At 37.9% G+C, this 25464-nt stretch overlaps 1 protein-coding gene across 8 annotated transcripts in view; it reads right to left on the bottom strand.

The window, feature by feature from the left end:
• Positions 1–20469, bottom strand: part of Bicd1 (BICD cargo adaptor 1) — a 135648-nt gene extending 115179 nt beyond the window's left edge. For 7 of the 8 annotated variants that reach the window (XM_076940937.1, XM_076940933.1, XM_076940934.1 and 4 more), the window contains exon 1: positions 19792–20467. In XM_076940937.1, coding sequence (XP_076797052.1) covers positions 19792–20004 — 213 coding nt within the window. In that variant the 5' untranslated portion in view covers positions 20005–20467. Of the gene's footprint in view, positions 1–19791 lie in introns of all 8 variants that reach the window. The other variant, XM_076940938.1, reaches the window with a different exon arrangement.
• Between the last annotated feature and the right edge of the window lie 4995 nt (positions 20470–25464).

The following is a 25464-nucleotide window of genomic DNA, read 5'->3' as shown; positions in this document are numbered from 1 at the left end:
TTTGATATCTTACATGAAGTATAGCAGTATAACCTATATTTTTTCAATTGTTGACTAAAATACAAAGACTTTTGAGAAAATTGTAAGTTTATATTATGGTTACAAGAAATAACCATAACGGAAATGTCAAGGAATTGCTCAGACAAAAGGACGGATAGATTTGCCATGTCCCTCTGGAACTGTTAATAAGGTTAGGAACTTAAGTGTACTGGCTGCATTTCCTGAGAACTTGGGTTTGATTTTCAGCACCACATAGTGGCTTACAAACATCCATATCTCCAGTTGCAGGAAATCCAATGCCCTTTTCTAGACTTTGTAGAAACTATGTACACAAGTGGGATATAGACAAAACACCCATAACAAATAAAATGAAATAATATAAATAGACAAATAAATAAATAACCCTAATGTGTTATCCAATACCAAATCATCACCCCTAAAAGCACATACATACAAGCAATACTAAACAGACTTAGCAGGTTATATTTATATATTTATTCATATATATATATATAAAATAAAAGAGTAAGAGGCCATCCATTTGAAAGGGAGTAATGGAAGGAGAGTGGGAGTGGTTGGAGGGAGGAGAGGAAGAGGGAAGTGATGTAACTATATTTTCATTTTAAAATATAAGCCTAAGATCTCTCACTGCTGCCAATTTCTCAGTTTAGCCTGCTCCTGCATCTTTACAGTGCACTTTTGTTTTCCTTTACTGCAAGGTCCTAACCACAAACATAAACAATCAAGACAATATGTCTCCTCCAGAAGCCAGCAACCTTGTTGCAAGAGGCTCTGAGAAAAGCAATTTAGCTTGAGCACAAGACAGGAACTTCAAAATATATAGAAAGTATGAATATATTCAAGAATATTAAAGAGGATATGGTTAAATGCCTTAACTATGACCATAGAAACATAAACAGTTGAGTGAAATAATGAAAACAATTCAAGAAATGAACACGGGATTTAACAAACAAATAGAATCACTAAAGAAAACCCAAACTGAAATAAAACTGGAAATGAAAGACTCAAATGTCAAACAAAAGTCACTGTTCAGCTCAGCAGTCATGATAATTCCCCTGCGGTCTGAGACTCCATCACAAGTACATCAATAGTAGCACCAATCATGATCATAGTAGCATTTCCAGGTAGGATATAAACCATATTCTCAGTCTCCTCACAGAACATCACACACTTAAAGTCCAGACCATCCTCACACCTTCTGGGGAAGAGTGAGTCTGACCTGTGAAATTTGTTCTTCTTTCATAAACTCTGGGTCAAGAAAGACATTGTAAGATTTGAATCTTACATACAGAATTACAATTACATGAAGGTATATTTCAAAAGCTTTTTTCATATTTCTTGATTAGCTGGCTAAAGATTTTCTTTCTTCTTCTACCTCTTCTTCTGTTTTGTTTTGTTCTGAGACAGGGTATCACTCTGTAGCCCAGACTAGATACAAGTTCAACATTCTCCTACTTCCACCTCAGTATATTATGTCCTTACTCCAGATACAGTTGAGGAGAGACTGGTATTTGTGAATGAGTTTCTCAGAAGGAAATGACCTTCAAGGAAATAACCTACCTCCCAGCTGGCCACTGAATCCCAAACCAATTTGGAATGATTTTATAATCACATATCATTTGGCTTTTAATAGCATAGAAATTCTTTTTGCTAAGTCTTAACTACCAAGAAGGACATTTAACTGTCTGGCAGCTAACAGAAAGGTAACACCCAACTCACCTTTTAGTAAAATGAGTTACGGATGTCAGGATCCAGAGGTTTCTACTGTGACACTAATCACTCTCTCAATACAGATGTTTTCTAAGCCTCATCTCACTCTGGCCACTCTGATTCTGAACTTCCAGCACCAGTTTCTACCTCTTATCCTTCACAGTGACTTTAACTGCACCTCTCAGCTCTCACTGAATCTTCTTCCTCTGCCTGCACTGAGGTACTTGTGAATGAGAGTTCTTTCACACATATTTTCTTCTTCCCCACCTAATCTCACTCATCTTTGTGACTTCAAGAACTACTCATATACAATTATTTGCACCAGGCCAAGTGTGTAACTAGAGCATCACATATCAATCGCTCCTCATTAATTTTCTTGCTTTTTTGTTCATCAGTCTTGAGATTAAAGTGTACCTGAAATTGGCTACTCAGTATCTTCATTTTGAGGTTAATTCATTTTCATCAAATCCATATAGCTAAAATATTTTTAAAAGCAATCTTAAATCAATACTAAGAGTATAAATCACGGGGACAGCATTTGGATAGCATGCATTGAAGACTCTAGCTTGATCATGCTCATGTCTTCCTTTCTCTCTCTCTCTCTCTCTCTCTCTCTCTCTCTCTCTCTCTCTCTCTGTGTGTGTGTGTGTGTGTGTGTGTGCATATTTGTCTCAAATATTTAACTTTGTGATCTGTATTTGAGTTCATGGTATCACCCTCCACCTTGTATTCCCAAATGGAGAATTTGGAAGCCATCATGAATACGAAGCACTGTTGGCCAATTTATAAGAATGGTTTTATGTAATAATCATTGTTAATGTGAAAGAAAAATGTAAAGCTCAATATTAAGCCTGACAAGTAATTGTTAACTTATGTTACCTTTAGTGGTATATTAAAAAATAAAAGAACAAAATAGAAATGGAACTGGAAACTTTTGGTTTGTTTGGAACATTAGTTATGTCAAATCATGTTTTGTTGGGGCACACAGGTCAAAGGATATTTTGCTGGAGCAGACACATAAAAGAATATTTTCTTGAAGCAGACACAGGTGAAAGGATGTTTTGATATAGCAAACACATGAAGGGATGCGTGAAGAAGGAGTATAAATTGACCCCACAGATAGTGGGAAGTGAACAATGAGCACTGGTTTGGTTTGCTCCACATCCTATTCTTCACTAACGATACACATGTATTGGTTTGCCTTACATAGATCTGTTGAGCTCAACTTGTGGTAACGCAGCCATTGAGAGAAACTCACCCAAGAACTGCTCATGAGGTTCCTGCAGCAGCTTGCCACTCCAGCAGCCTCACCTCAGGCCAGTTGGCAAGCCTGGCAGTTTCTTCAGGATTGAACTACAGTTGCTGGTTGCTGCCTAGTATCTGCCTGCCAAAAGGACTGGACTGTAGCTGCCAGTTCATGTGTGGTATCTGCCTGGCTAAAGGACTGGTCTGCAGCTGCTGAGTCATATCTGGTGTTTGCTACAGGACTGAACTGCTGGCAAAGAAGATTGAGTTCGCCCCCAAAGAACTATTGCTGAACAGGTCCAGTTCCCCCCCCCCCCAAATCCTAATAACTTTTCTCTTCCACTACCTCTAGTGAGTAGTGGGCAAGAGGAGAGGTTGAACCCTTATTAAAAGTAGATTGCAAAATATTTATGCCTAAAGAAATGAATAACTAAACTGAAATTCTGATGGCAGGCGATAAAGGAGGAAATCCAAAGGAGGGAATGGGAGTTTATATTTGGTCAGTAGAAATATTACAGATCCAGAGCCATAATTCTCTTGGGCTATCTTTAGTCCCCTTGATAGCCATGTATCATCAATCTCTATAACTAACTGAAATGACTAAGAGGTTTTTGTTTGTTTTTCATTTTTTGTTTTTGTTTTTCTGTCAACATAAGCTATCAGGAAGTGTTAGAACTTTAAGAAGGGTGGCCGAATGAGGAGAGTTCAGCTATTAAGATCACCCTCAAAGTGGACAGTAGGACTCTAGTCCCTCCATTTTCCTCTCTTTTGCTTCCTGGCCATAAACTGAGCAGTTCTGCTCTGCTACATACTCCATCCATGATGTGTTCTTATATAACCAAAGCAATGACGGGATCAGTCATGAATAGAAGTCTTTAAAACTAAATTAAAAATGTTCTCCTATTAAAGTTGATTACCTCAAGTATCTGTTATAGTGATGGGAAGCAGACAAAGATAATCTCTTTGGAAACTAGAACAAGGTTGAGAACAAACATATTTGAGACCATAATGATTATATTCGTAGAAACTCATGAATATGTATACTAACCAGATCACATATATGAAATATCCATAGTAGCACTATTCATAATTCTGTAATAAAAACAATAGAAATCTCCATCAACCAAAGAAAAGATGAATTGTGGTATAATCATACAATACATTATATAATAAAAAAATAAAGTTACTATCATATATAACAACCAGAACACCTCACAAAACATAAAAAACACCAGCCATGAAAAATATGTAGAATATGATTCTATCCATGTAAGTTTAAAAATAGATTTTAAAACCTAAGTTATGGATGGAAAACTATGAAGGAAAATTATTATGGCTAAAGTATGTGTAGTAATTGCCAAAGGTGAGGAGCTACAGTGGAGTAGTGCATAAAGGGTGATTCTGAGATGCCCATCGCTTTTATTTCCTTCTCCTTGGTGTTAGTTTTATATTATTTGATGAATTATCCATTCATGTTTCTTTATTTTTCAATGTGTATGATATATCAGATATTTGTTAGGAACATTACACAGATATATATAAATTGAGATATTTCAAGAAACAAGAAGAAATAAAACTATAATTTGGTAGTAAGTACTATGAATCAGGACAAGAGAAAATGGTTTGAGAGAAAACTATTTTCAGCCTACACAATCCGTATCGCCACAGGCTCACGGAATGCTGCAATGGACACAGCAAAGCCAATGCAAATTGAATATGTGATGAAATTCAAACTGTCCTATATGCATGACTTTATAAACTCCTCAAAAATAACTCCAGTACCATTCAAAGTCCCTGAAATGTAATGCTGCTAGCAATTGGAAAAGTTAACAGTTAAAGAAAAGAAAATAAGAAAGGTTGTCTATAGTACAATTGCTTCAAGTTCAATAAAGTGCTTTCTTAAAGGACTGAAAAAATAATTTAACTAATATGGTTAAAGATCAGACATAAAATGAAGGCTATTATAAGGAGACCTTTTAAACAAAAAAATAAAATCATGCCACAAATGGCAATAAAGCATTTTAATGTGAACAATTAGTTAACTTATTTTGACCAATACAATTTTATATGTATACACGTTTTAATAAAGTGTTCTAGTCGGCACTTTTTCCCTAACTACTAAACAAACTAGTCCCCAGTTTAAGATTATTTGTTTTTCTTTGACTTTTTCTATATGTCAGTTGTTCTCAGATAATAATTCTCAAAATGGATTAGGCTTTATGCCCCCACATTACACTAACTACTTAATGTGTTAGGTTGAACCATGTGGAATTTTCATTCTATTGTTTCTGAACTACAAAATGTAAAACACTGATGAGATATGCAGATGTGCAAAATTATACTTAGCTCATTTGTTTAATAGGTGTGTGTTGATCACTTAAGTTGCTAGGCCCTAGTTTGGAGGGAGGGGCAATCAAGTCAAGGGTCACTGGCTTTGGGAATTTACAAGAAGGGTGAATAAAAAAAAAAATAGAAAACCAATATATCTAGGATACACATACAGGTCAGTATGATTCAAAAAGAATAATTAGAGCAGCTGCCTCTAAATTGAAATTTTCATGAGCATTCAAAGTGTAGGATTTCATTTTTGCCACACTACATACTTTAACTTAATAAAAATATAACATTGTTCAAAATTGGACAGCAGAATAAAAGATAACTGAAAATTGTGAATGAGCTAGATAAAGTCTTAAATAATTCTATTCTCCTCATTTTAAGCTGATATTTTATTAAGTGAGCACACAGGAGTCATTAAACTAGTCTTGTTTCCATTTTAAATCTCCATGATAAACTGGCAGATGGAGCACCTTATGTTCACAAGAGGAAAGCCAAGTGCTCAGAAAGGTAACTACTCAGCCACAGAAAAGAGAAAAGTCAAAAGAAAGGATTCTGAACTGTTGTACCCCTGAAAGGTTAGCACTGAAAGGTTAGATAATTGAATTTGAAAGGCTTTCACAGATTATAAAACATCTAGTGTAACATTCTCCAGTATGCTTTCCTTTCTCAGTGAAGAAAACATGCATGCTCTGAGGAAGATTTTAGTTTTGCAGGAAGATTGTTTCTAATCAGACTTAAAGGCATATTATTTCCTCTAGTATATATCAAGTTTAAAGGTATGATATGCTATGTTTTACCTATTTAATAAGAAAGACATTTTGAGTAAAAGGATAATCCATTTCTATATGCTGTATACAGATCAACAAAACTGAAGACTACAAGTAAATTCCAGCATTTGTCTTAATTTATTTTTCATTTTATCTTATGTGTGTAGCTGGCCTTTGCTACCTTATAGTTTCTTCTTTTTCCTACTCTTTATCCACTCCCAGTGCCCCGATTTTACCCACTAACACTAGATAGGACAGCAACAAGAACAGAGGGGGAAGAAGAATTAGGAAAATTCCTGAGTCTAATTACTTTCCCTTTTTTCTTCTTTGACCATGGCTACTAACAAACCGAACGAAACCAACCTCCCTAAAAGACCAACAACCACTCACATGGCCTCTAGGGACCCTTGCATTTATATATCCTCTGAAAAGTTCCCAGAATTACAAATGCCACACAATCGCAGAAATTATCTACAGCTGGCAAAACTATGCTTCTGCTAGAGCATGAAGCAAATCATCATCAGCTGCTGCAGACAGTCTGAAGCAGCCTCACATCCTACACCTGGGATTAAAATGAAAGCACATTCTTACAATATTTCTATTTTTAAAAAAACCAAAATTCCAAAATTGTCATTACATATGTGTATGAATAACTTTGCCTGCATACATGTCTGTGTCCATAGAAGGTATCAACCAGATCCCCTGAGACTCGAGTTATAGATAGTTGTGTGTGTGACCAGAAAGCCATGAGACTAGGGGTGCCAGTTTGGAGCAAGAGTAAGGTTGATAAGTGTCCAAACCCAGAAAATCTCATCCTGAGACTTGCAGGAGTAGGACTTACTCTGGGCTTACATGTCCCACCTCCACCACCCTTGAGGAAGTCACATAGCCTAGGAGCCAGATTACGGGTTTAAATTCCTCTCTCCCTTTAAAGACATGTCCAGCTAGCACCTAAAATTCCTCTTCATGCAAAGGAAGCATTCCCAGCACCTCAGCCCAGGCAATGATGTACACTCACCCCAAAACCTCCTACCCACTCCCCAAGGCTTATATTGCCCTCATTCACTCCCAATAAAGAGGTGTTTCACTGAAAACTGTCTTGGAGAAAGCTGTTTCTCACACTCATCATTGACCAAGGTCCTGTGTGAACCAGGTTAAGCTTCATTCCTTCCAGTCCAGCCTGGTGTGCAATGGTGTCTGAATACCCCAAAGGCAGAAGTATACTGGAACCAGCAGTTGTGAGCTGTTATGTGTGTACTGGGAATCAAACCTGGGTGCCCAGGAAGAGCCACCAGTGCTCTTAACCACTGAGCCATCTCTTCACTCCCTTGATTTACATTTCTAATCCTTTGTTATTTCTCATACATTCTAGAAATAATAACAGACTTCAAAAGGCCAAGTCTAGGAAGACAATGGCTACATGTTATCTGTCTCACTCTGACTTTAGCACAAGTGCCACCTAAACAAGCACAAGATATACTTTAAAACAATTCACTTTTATGTTTTTTTGTATGGAAACAAAATCTTTGTCAGAGCAAAGAAGTTGGTAAGACGAATCATTCATTGGAAGTACACTTCAAATATTAACTTGTTTTGAGTATGAAAAAAGAAAAACTTAATCCCAGCACTTGGGAGGCAGAGGCAAGTGGATTTCTGAGTTCGAGGCCAGCCTGGTCTACAGAGTGAGTTCCAGGACAGCCAGGGCTACACAGAGAAAGCCTGTCTCGAAAAACAAAAAAAAAGAAAAAAGAAAAACTTTATCCAAGAAATTTTCATAATTTCAAGAAAAGTTTTTTCCACCACTCATTTTCAAGAAAACACAACATTTTCTGGAAGAAGCCCAGAGGATCAGTCTGTTAAATCAAGACCCATGAAGGAAAATAATTACCTAGTCCACAGTAACAAGACCTATAATACAAAGCTAGCAGCACTATACAGCAGGAAGAGGCCCCCTCCAGTATAGGGACTTCTGTGGCTGACTTAATTACAACACAGGGAGAAAGAATCCACTACAATGGCAGTGCTCAAAGGCTGCTGACATCCATCCTAGTTACAGACACAGATGACTCTGCAGCTTCTCCTGTAGTATGACCTTCCAGAAAAGTCTGAAAATAAACACATCCCAAGAAGTTTTTTAGTACCAGGTTTTATATATGTATGTGTGTGTGTGTGTGTGTGTGTGTGTGTGTGTGTATACACATATATACATATAGATACACATACATATATATGCATGTGGTAAAGTGTCTTCAGTTGTGTTCCCCTGCTTGTCCATGGCTGCAAGGCACGTGGTAAAGTGTATATATACCTAGGATTTCCTTTCAGTAAAGGGGAACTTGATCACACACCCTGTCTTGTCTCCATTCTTTGCGTCTCTTGCCCCTCCATCCCCACTCTCTTGCTAGACCCTATTGTCGGATGTCTTTGGAACGGAGCACTTAGCTCCCAAGAGTGGGCAGTATGGACCTCAGCATCTTGGTGTCCCAACGTGGGGAACAGTCCCCAACAAATATCAGCACCAAAACTTAGTGTTGGGTGGGCTAAGAGCATAGCTCATCAATAGAGCACTTGTCTAACACATGTGAGGCCCTTGAATTCAATCACCAGTACTATCAGAGAAGTAAAGAAGAAAAGAGGAGGAGGAGGAAGAGGAGAAGGAGAAGGAGGAGAGGGAAACCTCAAATGCCAGCAGGTGTCAGATTATGTAATCAGGGGAGAAGAACATAGAATAAAACAATGTGGATGAGAGAGGATGGTGGATGTTCACATTAGAAATTCACACATTGTCTTAAAGAAAATTTACTCAGCTCCAGTCCTCTGATTTTATGAGGAAATGTGGTCCCAGGGATTTGTGAAATATTACAATTTTTTTTAAAAAGGCCCTAAATCCATATTTTTATATGACCCTAAGTTAAAAAGGGAAACTCTCTAATTCAAGTCATATGTTTCCCAATTGCTGGGATATATTCTGGCCCTGAGACACCTGTCTGCAGTCTCTGATCTGAAGCTTGCTGGTATTACTGTGGTATTTTGCTTGTGAAATTTAACAGCCTGCCACTGCAAAGCAAATCACTAAATTGATGCACATGCTGTTATCAGAACTTTATTCTAAGTTATAAAGGAAACAGACACACTTAACAACAGTCATAGTGCTGAAAATAATTTAGAAATCATCTCCTCCAAAAATCCATTAAGTTTCTGACTCACTTCCTTCACTCTCAAACAACTAGCATTTTGGCTTGTTTCTATGTTGCACTAAGCAAACAGGGAAGGCTCTGGCCACATGGCTGCTAACTCACTCTGTTCTTAAGTCTCTATGGATGGCCCTTCTTTATATTCAGTCCTCTACTCTTATATCTGCAACCCACTGGTTCCAGGATCAGGACACCAGAACATAATATTCCAGAAGCAATAAACTAACATTTATAATGCATTCAGACAGTTTCTGCTAATGAAAACAAATATTTCATCAAGTTCTTACCCAGCCCAACATACCTGTCTCCTTAGCCTCTAAAGACTACCTACCAATCAATGAAAGTCATTAAAATCTTACTAATAGAAAGAAAGAGTGAAGTCTTCTTTTATTATTATTTTGTTTTCTGGTATTTGTTGTTGATATTGTTGGGTTTTTTTTTTGTTTTGGGTATGTTTATTTGTTTTTGAGACATGCTCTCTCTACATAGCTCTGGCTGTCCTAGAACTCGCTAAGTAGACTAGGCTGACCCTGAACTTACTGAGGTCCTCCTACCTTTGCCTGCCCAGTGCTTGAATCAGAGGTATGTACCACCACACCGAGCTTTAAACTGTTGTTTTTAACTAGTCTCCTGTTTTTCTTTAACTCTAGCTTCAGGATATATTTATGTCTTAGTATACATGTTCATAATCTAGAGTGTATACATTGTATCCCATAAGTTAAAAACCTTTTGTCTTATAAAATCCTGACATCCATTTTAGTATCAGGATGGGACTATTTTCAGAGAATGTTAAAAGAATATGCCTGGTCAATTTGTTTTACTAAAGAAAGAAAAATGACAATAGTTGAACTTTGTAATAGGAACAAAAAACCCCACTGCTTTACACTCAATGTACTTCATGAAATGTAGTCAGTAAATTATACCAGAGAATGCTACAACTATAGAATGATGCTTTTTTAACTTATTTTTCACAAGTTCATGTGTACATATAAAATGTATTTTGATCATATTCTCTCCTCTTTTATCTTCTTTCCCCTTTTCCACAAGTGTCCTTCTCACTTTCCTACTTTCATGTGGTGTGTGTGCATGTGCGTGTGTGTGCGCGTGCGTGTATGTGCATGTGTGTGTGCCTGTGCGTGTGTGTGCATGCGTGTGTATGCATGTGCGTGTACGCATGGGCACTCATGCATGTGTATGTGCATGTGTGTGTGTGTGTGTGCGCGCGCGCGCGTGTGCGTGTGTTTATGCATTGTCTACGTGAGCATGACTAGGAGATTATTTACTTGAGCAAGGACAGTTTACCAGTGGCTAAACCACAGAGGCTAAACCACAGAGGAATATGATTTTCCCTGCCTCAGTACCCATTAACTTGCTACAGCTCCTCAGACACGGGTTGGGGCTTATGAGGCCTCTTCTCCACAATGAAATGTTCACAGGTTCAGTCATGTGCAGGTGGATGCTTACTTTTCTATCAAAATGATAAATTCTTTCTAGATTATGTGTTATGACAGACTTATTTTTAAATTCATTTTTAAAACAAAGTATCAAAATTGGGATTCATAAAAAATTCAAATAAACATTTGTTTTCTGAACTGCATTGAGATTATTTTATCCTGTCATTTTTAATTTTTGTAATTATTTTATTTTATGTGTATGAGTATTTTGCCTGCATGTGCATTTACATACTACATGATGACTGATGCACAAGTAAATCAGAAGAGAGTGTCATATCCCCTGGAACAGGAGTTTCAGACAGCTGTGAGCCATCAGGTGAGAAGTAGCAATCAAAGCCAGGTCCTCTGGAAAAGGAGCCAACACTCTTAACCACTAAGCCAACTATCCAGCCCCTTATTCCTACGAGTTTATATCTCTTTTTTATGTGATTATAACTCCTCTTAGTGCTTTATAAAGAAACCAAGGAGCCATCTTTTTGCAAATCCTTCAGCCATCTTGAATCAGGTCATTTCTCATCCCAGATATTGATCCCCCAAATTTAAGTCACCATCATCTCTTATCTGAACTGTTCCAACAGTCTCCTACCTTGGATTATTCCTCCACAGCCTTTAAAGCTGTCCACTCTAGTTAAAATAAAGCTCAGATTTCTTGCTGGGCAAGGTGGTAATCAACTTTAATCTCAGCACTGGGGAAACAGAGGTTAATTTCTGTAAGGTCAAGTCAAGCCTGATTATATAGAAAGTTCTAAGCCAGTTGAGGCTACATAGTATATATTATAAACATAAATATAATCAATCTCAGAGCTCAAAAGCCTAGTTCCAGTCTATTCACTATCATTTCCTCCCATATCCACCCCTTCCACTCCAGTCATACCTGAAGTCTTCTGAGGTTCTTAATGAATGGCAGTACTGCCTCATGGAAGAACAGAAAAGGAATGTCTAGAATATGTGACAGTGTTTGATTATCACATTGACTTGGGAAAAGTGCCTCCACTGGCTGTTAATAGGCAGGACCAGGATCCTAATTATCCCACAGAGAACCAAAATGCACAACAGAGTTCTATACTACACAGGGTCATTGCATATCAAATGCCAGTAAAACTATGCAGTTTTCACAAAAACACAAAGCTTGTTCCCACCAAATGATTTCTACATTGCTGGTGCTTTCAGCCCAGGACAATCCCTTCCTGGCTCATTAATTCTCATCACCTGGGACTCAGCTTAAATAACATTTCAAAAAGTCTTTGCCTGGCTCTCATTTCTAATGTTACCTCTCCCACTAGCTCCTACTAGGTTTATTGTTCCACAACACTGCTTTGTTTTTAGGCACATATTCCTATCCAAAATTATTTATTGCCTACTCTTTTGTTACTTTTCTTCCTCTGTCAAAAATAAACTCTCCAAGGGGGCTGGAGAGACTGCTCATCATCAGGTAAAGGCACTGGCTGCTCTTCCATAGAACTAAGATTCAATTTCCAGCATCCACAAGGCAGCTCATGAGCATCTAAGACTCCAGTTCTAGAGAATTCAATGTCCTCCTCTGGCTTCTGCAGGCATCAGACATGCCTGTGGTACATAGACATATATGCAGACAAAGTACTCATACACATGAAATAAGTAAATACACAAATAAATGTTAATTCAATTCTCCAAAGACAGAAAATTATGTACCTGCAGTACTACCTAACAGTCTCTACAATATAATGGTTAGTCATCATATGTGTACTGAATAAATATCTAGAATAATTTTTCTTATTTAAAATTAAGATTTCTTTAATCTTAAAGGAACCAACATCTCTAGTTGCTTTTTCCCTCTGTCAAGTTGCATTTTTGCAATGGAGTTGCTTTGACTTCTTTGTTTTAGTTTAGTTTGGTTCTTGCTATACTGAGAATAAAACCCAGGGTTTCACATATGTTAGACAAACACTTGTACTAAGTAAGCTATACACACCAACAGCCACAGACGTTAGTTTTACATTATAAAATGTTCACATTTACATAGCACAGAGAAAAAATGCAAATTTCCAAATTTCCTAATACATCATCACAAGAGTGGGACATAGCAGGAGCTCCTGATGTTCAAGGAGGCTTAAATATACCATAGGAATTAGACTAGCAACTACTTCCAGACTCTTTGTTGTGGGAGATCCTTCCTGTAGCCAACATTCTTATAACCAGCTATGCTGAGGCATTAGCTAGCAAGGGCTGAATGAAAGAGCCTTTACCATCTGGCAGAAATCATCTCTCCAGTCTCATCTCTCACGTCTCACTCCATTGTTTTTTTTTTTTTTTTTTTAATCCACAGTCAACTACAACAGCACAGATGCTGACAAGCAGCAGGTGCCTCAGACTCCACTATACATGCCATCTTCTTGTTTTGTTACTGTCTCTACAATATTAAGAACCATTTAACATAGTATCTAGTTTTCTTGATCATTTTTATTATTTTCTTTCTTCCTACACAGAATACAAACTCCATGAAAATGGGGCTTTCTCCCTGTTCTTTGCTGTATCTTCAACACCCAGATCTCTAACTCTCACATAGTAAAGACATTAAATACATTAATGTTATTGCAAGAAATGAATGAACAACCATTTATTTTTATGTAAAAATCTATTTAAGCACAGCACTTCTTTTATACCCATTTTTCTTTTCTTTTTTTAAGATTTATTTATTTTATGTAAATACAATGTCACTCTCTTCAGACACACCAGAAGAAAGCATCAGATCTCATTATAGATGGTAGTGAGCCACCATGTGGTTGCTGAGAATTGAACTCAGAACCTCTGGAAGAACAGTCAGTGCTCTTAACTGCTGAGCCATCTCTCCAGCCCTATACCCATTTTTCAAATTTCTGAATCACATTAGCATCACATTTTTTTAATTTGGAAGTGGTTGATGATGACTAAAATATCTGTCTAGATTTCTTTTTGCTTTCATTGTGTTTTTCTGAAATACTTTACCATGACTATTCTCTAAAAATGTAATTGATAGTTTTGAAGCCTGTGGTGGTTTTATTTGAATGAGAATGACCCCATAATTCATATGTTTGAAGGCTTCATCCCCAGTTAGTAAGTAGAACTGTTTGGGAAGGATTCGAAGGTGTGGCCTCATTGAAGGAGGTGTATCACTGGCAGGGAAGGGGATCTGAGGTTTCAAGATCTATCTATCTATCTATCTATCTATCATCTATCTCTACTGCCCATGGATCAGATGTAAGCTCTTAGTTACTGGTCAAGTGCCAGGTCTATCTGCCAACTACCATGCTTCCTATGGAGATGATCATGGATTAACATTCTGAAATTATAAACAAGTCTCCAACCAAATGTTTCCTTTTATAAGTTGCATATCTTATTGAAATCATGTTAGTGTAACTTGTAAAGATAACCTATTTTATTTTGCTGCAATGAAAAACCATCTTGAATATAAAACTAGATCAGAAATAACTACAGTGATTAATATAGAATACAGAAGGATTCACTTAAGAAAGATTTGTAGTTCTAAATCATTTTAAAATATTAACAAAAATTACCTTCTTATAATTCTAGTTACTAGATCACTAAACCAGATAATTTCAGGGCTGGAGAGATAGCTTAGTTGCTGAGAGCACTTGTTGCTCTTGTGGAGCACCCCAGTTCAATTCCCAGCACCCACATAGTACCATTTACAACCCCAGTTACAGGGAATCTGATTCTATCTTCCACTTCTGACTTCCACAGGCACCAGGCATACGCATGTTATGGATTCATCCAGGCAAAACACTCAAACACATACAAAAAAATAAAAAATAAAAAGTTAATTTCTAATATCCCCCAAACATTAAGAATTTATGTCAACTTTAAAAAAATAATCTAAAGAGTTAGGGAGTCAAAAGTTTTTTACAGTAGTTCTGTAGTATAATCTCACTTCATGTTCATATTCATATTCATTCTCTCTTTCCCCCCTTCTATGAAGCCAGGTGCAGGTAAATCAGTTCTAAAATAAAATGCAGAAAACTAGAAAAGTAAATGAGTTCAGAGGGAAATGTGTATGGGCCAGGTGTTCACGTGAAAACTACTAATTACCTTAGAAAAGGTTAGCAAACAGGGAAATATTAGGCTAAGACTGAATGAGCAGAACTGAAAAAAAAAAAAAGAAAAGGGCTGAGTGAAAGTTAATGCAACCAAGGAGGATTGTTTTATATTTTGGAAAAAGCAGAAGGAATTTGAAAAGGAAAAGGTAGGTAGACAAATCAGCAAACTAAGTAGCTCTAAAACACAGTGGGCCAGGTATATTACACAGTAAATATTTTTAGATTATTCAATCACTGGGTTTTATAGCCAAAGTGATTAGATTCTAGGAGTAAAAGGCACCAATATGTTGTGGATAGTCCTGGTGCTGTTTGTATTTTGATGCCAATTCTCCTTTCCCAGGAGGGGCTATGGACGAGGAATGAATCATGTACTCAGGTGACTTCTTGTAACCCTTCTCCCCACCTTAACTTGTAAAATAGAGGCTAGAGCCAGTGATTGGGCAGTGGAAGGGAAGGTGGAGCTGAAAAGTCTGGGGGAGAAGGAAGATGGAGCAAGAGGAAGACGATCCAGATTCTGCGTGGCTTTAAATAGCCACAAGTAGCTATGAATTAAAGGATAGACTAATTGGGATAACTTGTCTAATCTAGGTGGACAGCTTGTTTCATTATCAATTGACTCTGAAATTATTGTGGGCATCTTTTGAATTGAGAATTTATTGATATATAAATCTGACAAATTATAAGCTTCTAGAGTTTTGATTTACTGGGCTAAGGGGATTGTGACAACTACCCACAGGGGGCAGATGGTTTAGAAGAGACAAGCAGCTCTGAGGCAGGCAAACTGAAGCTGGGAAGATTACCATCAGGGGCTAGCCTAGAGGCAGAGGCAGTGAGACCGCCAAGGCAGAAAGTAGCTGGGTATAGCACCCGATGGTGCCACTTTTTAATTATTTCCTGCAACACAAATAGCCATTCTTTCTCTCCCTTCCATTTTAATAATTAAGATACTTGCTGATATATTCATGTTTCTACTCTTTCCTCCCTATCTCTTATGAGATGCTGTACAAGGCCTGAAGTGCTGAGATAATAGTTGTCTACATCAAAATCCAACTGTCAGAGAAGAAATAAGGAGTAATGTACTTATAATGTCCAACTGCCTGAATCATCCTGGCTTCACACCAAGATCTAGAGTGGACAGGATGTGGTCACACTGCAGGACTGGCTCCTCTAGCTGTGGAAAACAGCCAGGAATTATGCTGATGCACATATTCCCATCACCAGCCAATGAGACAAGGAAGCAAAATCACCAATAATTCACCAACAAAACCATCCTTCTATTCCCTTGATATCAACACACAAGGCTGCTATAGAGTCATCAAAGCAAATCTCAGTCTCTTCCATACACAACTACTCATTTTTCCTCTCTCATGACCTTCCAAACAATCAGGACAGAATTTGAGTCACCTAATCAATCCCCCATAATTAATACCATATTCTTCACACCTGATTTTATAAAAACAAAGAACAAAAAGAAAATCCTACATATAGATTCATAAGTTCAAAGACATTTAAAGTAAGTACAAAGAGTATTTACCAAAGGAGCAATGATAGTCCGAAGGGAGAACACATAAAAGAAAATGTACTATGTTGTTGGCCTAATTTACTTTCTGTTACTGTGAAATTTTTAATTACATCGTGTGTGTGTGTGTGTGTGTGTGTGTGTGTGTGTGTGTGTGTGTGTTACACTCATGTGAGATAGGGAAACAACTTGCAAGAATAGGCCCTCTTTCTCCACCATATAGAAACAGGGTGAACTCAGGTTCATCAAGCTTGGCAACAAAAACCCTTACCCTCTGAGCTATCTTGCCTCTTTCTCCCAGAATGTTTTAAAGCAATGGCTTCCAGGGTTGAGAAACAGCTTATTTGGTAAAAAAATTTCTACTGATGCTTTAAAAAGCATATCATAGTGATGCACACTTGTAACCTCAGCACTGGGGAGGCAGATACAGGTGGATCCCTAGGGTTCACTGACCAGTCAACCTGGCATACTTAGCAAGTTTCGGGCCAGTGTCTCAAAAAACAAGTTGCCTAAGGAATAAAATTTGGATGTCCTCTGACCTACATACACACATACACACACATACACATCACCAATAATTCACCAACAAAACCATCCTTCTATTCCCTTGATACAAGCTAAATAGCTTGTATGTGACATCATCATTAGAATACATTGGTTTTGCACAATTGTTTTGTATTTAAGACTGATTTGGGGCTGGAGAGATGGCTCAGTGGTTAGGAGCACTGGCTGCTCTTCCAGAGGTCCTGAGTTCAATTCCCAGCAACCACATGGTGGCTTACAACCATCTATAATGGGATCCGATGCCTTCTTCTGGTGTGTCTGAAGACAGCGACAGTGTACTCATATATAGAAAATAAATAATTCTCTAAAAACCAAAAAAAAAAAAAAAGACTGATTTGATTCATTTAAGTAATAATCTCAACTAAAATAAAACATAAATTAAAAGATAAAGTATTATTATCTAATAATAACATATAGCTATTTTACTACCTTAAAATACACTTTTGTATACCTAAAATCCTGTTTACTAAGAATTGTCATTTGAGTTTTCTTTATGCTAAATGTAAGTCAAAATATGAATAATAGGAAGTGTCATCTGACAAAACAAATCCTTATAATTTTTCTTGCTATAGAACAAAATTTCTTAAATCTTTTATTTTAAAAAATATAATTGGTATTTGTATATTCTGTTAAGATACTTCTTCCATCATTCTTATAAAACATTTCCCCCCTTTTCTCTTTACTGCCAATGAGACTAAAATGAGTGGTCACTTTCTACATTCTTCAATTTTCTCAGTCTTTCTCTGACACTAAGCAATATTGACTTTTGAACACTTGATAAAGGTGTAAATTCTTCAAATATAAATTTATTTTATAAAATATTTATTTTTATTCTTACTATGTGCTAAGCTCTGTGTTAAAGACTTTGTATTATATTAAATTAAATAAGCCAGGCATAGAAAAATAAACATTTCATTATCCCATTCTTATAAGGAAACAGATGTAAATGGTAATTAAAGGTGTTGATTGCTTAAAAGGAAAGATAGTGATGAAAAGATTCATTATTACACTTAGATAAGAGGAATAAGTCTAAGAAATTCACTGTTCAGCATGGTGACTATAATGCCAATATATTTACTCTTTAAAAAGACAGAATGAGTGTTGGGTTATCACAGAAAAAGATAATCATATGAAGCAATGTATTAGCTCAAAAAACATAACATATGTATACAGCAAAACATAATTCTACACATAATAAATACATACAATTTTATCTATCAACTTTAAATAAATAAAAGACAAATTCATTCTTTTAAGAATTTATTGTCTACTAAAGTAAAAAGACAACTGTATTAAGGTTTAGTGTGTTGAATACAACACATAACTATTCCTAAAAGTGTTGTTTAGCTCAAGAAGAAAGGTCTATTAACAATCATATTTTATATCATCAAATAAGTCCACCTCTTTTATCAAGAAAGTGATGACTTAATATTAGTTTGCATTTCTCCACCTTGGCAAAGCACAGTCAATAAATAAAGACATCATGGAAACATATCTGGGAATTACAATAATCATCTATTTCCTTACTTCCTAATATTTAGCACCACTACATTTAAACATGTCAGTCTAAGACATAATCTAAGAAATATTTAGAAAATATAAGTACAGACACCATTAAAGCCAGATATGAATATAACAAGGAAAACTAGAACTAAAATTTATAGCTTGATATGTAAAAATTATATCTCTAACTATAGCTTTTCAACTATATCTATTTACATATTTTTGGTATTTAAGTATCTGAATAAAATAACATAATTGAAGGTATAAATTTGTATTATTTATGAGTTAGAAGATGGGTTGATTAGAATGTCATAACTCATGTTTTTTAATTGTGACAATACAAAACTGGGCCTTCCCTTTCCCTAAAATAAACTTAGATTATAAGAAAAGTATTTCTATTTATGGATAATATGCCTAACATTTAAAATGTTAGTATGCATCTAAAATAAAGACTTGTCACACAGAAAAGCAGTGTTTATGTATACATTTATACGTGATTGCTTACTACTCCCAGTGCCTTAAATAGTATGTATAATCCTTATGAGTATTTGATTGGACATAAATACACATCCACTATTGTCTTTCAATACATTACCCTTAGATGAAGGAAACATAAAAATAGGGGGAAAATGTTAATTACAGAACATTGGTAATATTCTAGTTTTATAAATACAGTAATTTCCACTTGAAGGGCCATATTTGATAGGCAAGGCATAGACATCCATATATTTTACATTTCTTTCTCATTTCTCACCATATGGGGGTGAATTTAATTTTCCTCAGTCTCAGGGTGCCTTCTATAAGACGTAAGCATAGTCCAGCCTTGCTCAGAGGTGAAATTAAGGGCAGCAAAACCACCTAGCAAAGTTGTTTTGCTCCTACAGCCCCATGACAAGGACTAAAGTCAACGTCAAACGGGACTGGTGACTCCTAATAACTAGTTCCTATTTCACCAAGGAGCAATTACTCAGCAGACAACTGAAGTACCAAATTCTACCATCCTGAAATTGTAGGTCCTCAGGCACAAATCTCCTCAACAATTGGATGGATTATGCAATGGTCATTGATATCTGGGTTTGAAATAACAGCAGTTTGAGAAGTTTGATTTATGCATTTCAACCCAGTTCAATGTTACCTGCCAGCACTGATGCCTGAAGACTTCTTGTGACTCTCCCTCCCCCACATGATAAAGAGCTTCCCATTCCAGCTTATGCATTCATTTCTTGGGTAATTTTTCTATTGGTGAAAACAATGGACTCTTTCAATGTTCTCTTATCAACAAAGGGCTCTAAGACGAAGTCCTTCTGGCCATATCCCTTCTGACTTCTTTACAATTCTTTACAATGATGACTGGCACTGAGAAATGCCAAACCTGGAAAGGGAAATAAGATATAGGTAGCTCACCTCTTTGAGCTGCTCCAGCTCTTGTTTGAGGCCGTCATATTCGGCCTCCAGCTCGTCATACTGTTGCTTGAGAGTCAGTTTCTCCTCCAGCACCACCAGCCCATACTCCGCAGCCTGGATCTTCTCATGGGTCGTTTCTGTGAGCTCCTTGGTCAGTCTCTCTATTTCAGTCTTATATTGGTCTACCGTCTTCAGAGCCTCTTCTGCGGCCATAGCGGGGTGGCGGAGATAGACGCAAAGCAGAGGGAAAAGGAGAAGCAAATAGGAATGGAAATAGAAACGGAAAAGAAAAGTGTCTGATGAATAGGCAGAGAGCCCTGCGGCCCGGCCGGCAGCGGCTGCTACACGGCCGGAAGCACTGAGGAGGAATACATGGAATATGGGAGGAATACACCCTGCAGCATAGAGGCTGCAAGGTAATGACCGCAGCCGGGATCCTCCGGCCACGCGCCCGGGCAGTCAGCAGCCAAGCTGCATGGTCAAGGCTTAGCTCCCGCAGCTGGAGGCTCGGGTTCTGCGGCCTCAGAGGCGCGTGGCCGCCATGTCTCAGGCCGCGTCACTGCGGTCCACCGCCCAATGCTCCGTGGGAAGCTGAGCTCCACCTGCTTGCTGGGCCCTGCGGCAGCCAGTGCACAGGGATGCGGACTCCAACTGGTCCTCTTCCTCTCCGCCACTCAGAATACAGGGAGGTAGGGAAGGGGAGGAGCAAATCCAAAACCCCACCGCGCCTCCCAGCTCAACGCAGCGCCTCGCAGCGCTGAAGAGGGATGAGGGTAGAGGGACCCAGAACTAGCTGAGGAATGATGGGAGACTACGGAGGGCTGAGGAGGGGGAACCGCGCTAAGGTGGAATGAAGGCTGAGGAAAAGGGGTATCTTAAAGAGAAGCGGAGGCTAGAGGTGAAGAAGGCTGGGGAATGAAGGGGGGGGGGCGCGGGGCAGCTGAGAAGAGATGCTAGACTGAGGAAGCCAGGGGCAGCTGAAGAAGGGCAAGAGTGTTGCAAAGGGTGATGTCTGAGGGATCAGAACACTAAGAAGGCCTCCAACGGGCTAACTTTGCTGAGGTGGGAATTCGAAGCCCACTGGAGTGCAGTGGGCCCACAGAAAACAAACAGAGCTAGTGCTATGGGGTCTCAGCTTGTTCAATACCTGAAAGAATGCTGCTTTTCAAAAGTTTGATAGATGTACCTTGGGAGTCCTTCCTCCTTTCTCAGCCTCTGTCTAATTTGGTCTAGTCCACCTACCACTCTACCAAAGAACTTTGCTGTTCTCAGCCTAAGCTTCTGGGCACTTAGTTCATCACAGGAGCTTTGTCTCTTCAGAAAACTACTACCTTACTACATAACATTATTACTGGAGTGATGTGAACAAATATCTACCACCAAGGTCCAACTTGGTGAATCAACGGGTTTTATTGAAATAATATTTACAGGAATATGGGTGAGGGTTTACAGGAACAGAAATGACTCAAAAATAACTACATCACCAGAAGCCCACCCCAGTGGTGACAGCTCATAGACACTAGAAAACCTGAACCACACTACACAACTTGAAGGCAGCTCAGTAGATTGGGAACTTTCATATAGCTCAGGTGATTAAGCCTGTCTGTCCCAGCTCTTGGGCCAGCTTTACTGATTATATATTCTCGGGAAAGGAGTGAATCTGGGTAGTTTCATGAATTTACAGAAGCCTTTGAGTTGTCTACTTCCTGGGTTTAAGAGCTTTCTAGAAGGATGGAATGTTTTACTTCTCTTTAGAACATCCTGTATGTTGAACTTCTGTTAAAATGATCTGTTCTGTCTGGGAGGAAATGGCTACACAACACCTGCATGTGTTCAGTGAGCCTCTAGGCCAGTAGTTCTCAACCTGTGGGTCGAAACCCCTTCAGGGCTTGAACGATTCTTTCACAAGAAAAATTGCAGTTATGAAGAAGCAACAAAAATAATTTAATAGTTGGGGGTCACCACAACATGAGATAATGAATTAAAGGGTCACAGCATTAGGAAGGTTGAAATACTAGGCACTGTGTTTCTTCCAGATAATTCTATATAGGCCTCACTACATGGATTCTTCAGTAAAGGAAATGAGTCTGTAATTTCTCTTAGAAGGTATTTATGATATTCTACTAAGAAAAGAATGCACTCTGTGAATAAGAACAAAGTTCTTGAGATTGTTAGTCATACAATCTTCAAAGCATGTTAGATACATCATAACAACCCTGATATAGAAACCACTATCTCCAGCTTATAGGTGCTGAAAGGGTTGCATTTCCAAAATCAGTGGCCAGCAGGTTCTCTGTGATTGATGGGTTATTTCTTAGCCATAGACACATCCTTAGCACTTCCCTACTAGAAAGGTACTATATTCTCCAAGGACTCAATGTAAGTTAGAATTGCCTTGTTGTTTTGTTTTTCTTTTTAGCAACATATAATAATTGTACATATTTATGGGGTACAGTATGATAAAGTTATAAATATGGAATTACAATTCTCTATCTTGTTTATTTTACCTGTAAGTCTCATCAAAAAACTTTTTCTTCTCTTGCTGTCTGCAGGGACAAGTTCTATAAACAAAATGTTATTCTTTATAGAAGCAGTCATTTCCCATCACCCTTTCTTGTCTTCATATGCAGCAAAGTACATAATTGCTCCCTAGAGAGGGGTGGGAGCAGTCCTGTATGGTTCAGTGAAGAGAATGAAAATGGGTAGACCTCAGTTCTGAGTCTCCAAGTCAGTCATCACTGTCTTCTTTTGGCTTTTCTTTAGACTCAAGTGCACTCTGCGGCAGGTCATGATTTATCTGACTGCACATCCTGTATGTATTTGATGGTCGCTTTGAATAAGTCACCTCCTAACTAAAAGGCATTAGGAGGACATAAGCCCTTTCTGGGGTCTGCATCACCTACCCTACTTGCATACATTTTAGTTGGATAGCAGGCTTACCATATCCCTCTTGAGAGCAATGAACAGGCCCAGCTGCCTCAGCTATGACTTTGTGGAAGGGAAAACTGCTCCAGAGACTTGGATCTAGGCTCACAGTAAAAGTGCTTTGTTCCTGTCTCAGGCAAAGTCTCTTTCCATATGCTTTTTTAACAACTCCTTCATCTATTCCACTCTCCAACTTCTTCCTGACTAGATAGCACTTGTCAAAAGAACTTCAACATAATCTCATAATCATCACTGTGATTTTGTCAAAAAAGCACCTGGCTGTGTTTCCACACATTTTGGATGTCCTTAAGATTGCTGTTCCGGCCACAGAGAAGATAAAAAGGTTTTTGGTTTTTTTTTTCCCCCTTCTTCTTCTTGTTTTGTTTTTTTTCTGGTGTTTTTTTTTCAAGACAGGTTTTCTCTGTGTATTTCTGGCTATCCTTGAACTTGCTATGTAGACTAGGCTGACCTCAAACTCAGAGATCTACTTACCTCTGCCTCCTGAGTGCTAGAGTTACAGGTGTGTGCCACCAATGCCTTGCAAGAGATTCTTGTATGTTTCCACACATTTCCAAAATTCTTTTATTAGGTTCTGTTTCCATGCTGGATCTTTCTCAGCAGTTTTTATTTTAAAAAATCAAAACAAAAAACAAACAAACAAAAAAACTACTTTCCTGTCACAGTTGGATTTCTGTGCCATACTGAAGCTATATGTAAATTTGTTTTGTTTTTAAACATTTTTATGTGTATAAGTGTTCTGCCTGCATGTGTGTATGTACACTGTGTGTGTGCCTGATGCCAGCAGAAGTCGTAAGAGAGTTCTGAATACCTTAGAACTGGATTTTGGAATAATTGTGAGCCATCACATGGGTGCTAGGAACCAAACCCAGGTCCTCTGCAAAAACAACAAATGCTCTTAACTGAGGAACAATCTCTCTAGCCCCCACATTTTCTGGTTTTGGTTGGTTGGTTGGTAATTTTGTTTTGTTTTGTTTTGTGTTGTGTTGTGTTTTTGAGGTGGGTTCTGACCTGGTCTGTTCTGCCCCACATTTGGGGCCAGATGTCCCGGTCCATTTGGGGCAGTCAACAGGGTCTAGCAAGAGAAAGAGTGGGGATGGAGTGGCAAGAGACGCAAAGAATGGAGACAAGACAGGGTGTGTGATCAAGTCCTGTTTGTTGGAAGGAAATCATGTGTATATAAGCACAATCAGGGGAATGAAGCTGAAGACACTTTACCAAGTGCACCTTGCAGCTGGGGTACTAAACAACAAAACAAGATATGTGAGAAAAACAAGATGTTTATCAGAGTGTGCTCAGCTGTTGTAGGCTGTTGAAAAATAAGTCTCTTGTCTGGGTATATGGCTTGAGATGGCTGCAAAGATGATAGCCACTTTTTGCCAGGACTTGGCTCCCAACAGGGGTCTTGCTAAAGTTGGCCTGAAACTCACTATACAGCCCACACTGAGGCAGTAATTATGGGCATGCACTACAACTACCAACAATTCAAAGTTCTCATCTGCATGTATTTACTCAAAAGACAGTCTCCTATCTAGTTAATTCTTTCTTCTATAATAAACCTATCCTATTTTTGCTGAAAAATAATAACAACAACAACAAAAAAAAGAATTTATAGACCACTTCAGTACACAATATAACATTACTCTTTTTTAAAAAAACAAATCAGGCTATTATCTATTATTCTCTTTGAATCTGCCCAATGGTCAGCCTTGATTCTCTTGATCTGAGAAAAATGTTTCTAAGTTTTCATAAATATCATTTTAAGGACCACTTTGATGATCAAAACTATACTCTATCAGCTAAAGTAATACATGTACAACAAACCACAGAATATACAGATTATTTTGAGTGCATTTCTGTTTTAAACAGCTGAGTCAAAAATCTAGAAGTTGAACTGAACATAAAAGTGCATACTTGCAATCCTACCATTAGCACTGCAAGGAGGACTAAGTTCTGGTCCTCAGCACCTATATACAAGCTTACAGGCATGGTGACCCACCTATAATCCCAGAGCTCAGGAGGAAGAGCTAGAATATTCTTGGGGCAAGCTGGCTAGGGTTAAAGTAAATGTTAATTGAGGATTAATAGTGATTAATTAACCCAACATTAACCTCTGGCATCCACATTCATGGACACTACATGTGTGTCCAAACACATGTGCACACACACACCAAATACACATAAACACACAGAGAAAAGGAGAATTTTTAAAAGAGAACAAAGAGACAAAGAAATTAAGGAAAGTAGTTGATAAGCATAGAATACAAGGCATGGCTGGGTATAGCCCAGTTCTCTTTTGTAATAATAGAATACCTAATTTCTTGCTTCGATGTGATTGCATAATAAATGTGACTACATATTTAAGTTAGTACATTAAGTAGCTTACCACTTACTAAGATTTGGCTAATTGATTTAAGCAACAGGGTACATGTAAATTCCCAATGTCTTTGATATGAAGAGGTGTACCCTTCTCTTCTTCCCTACTGGCAGGCATGAATACAGAAAACTTAATGCTCCAAATGCCACCCCAGCCCATGATTTAACTTTTTGTATGTGTCCATATATGTGTGTAAGTATAGTGTATCTGTGTGTGATAAATGAGCATATATGTATATAAGTGTGCCTATACACTCATGTGGAGGCCAAAGGATGGCCTTTTCTATCACTCTCTGCTTTATTCCCTTGACACAGGGTCTCTTGGTGAATCTGGAATGATTCACTAGTGATCCT

Source organism: Arvicanthis niloticus, chromosome 9 (genome assembly GCF_011762505.2).
Source record: "Arvicanthis niloticus isolate mArvNil1 chromosome 9, mArvNil1.pat.X, whole genome shotgun sequence".
Classification (NCBI taxonomy): domain Eukaryota; kingdom Metazoa; phylum Chordata; class Mammalia; order Rodentia; family Muridae; genus Arvicanthis; species Arvicanthis niloticus.
This window is presented reverse-complemented; position numbering and strand designations above follow the sequence as displayed.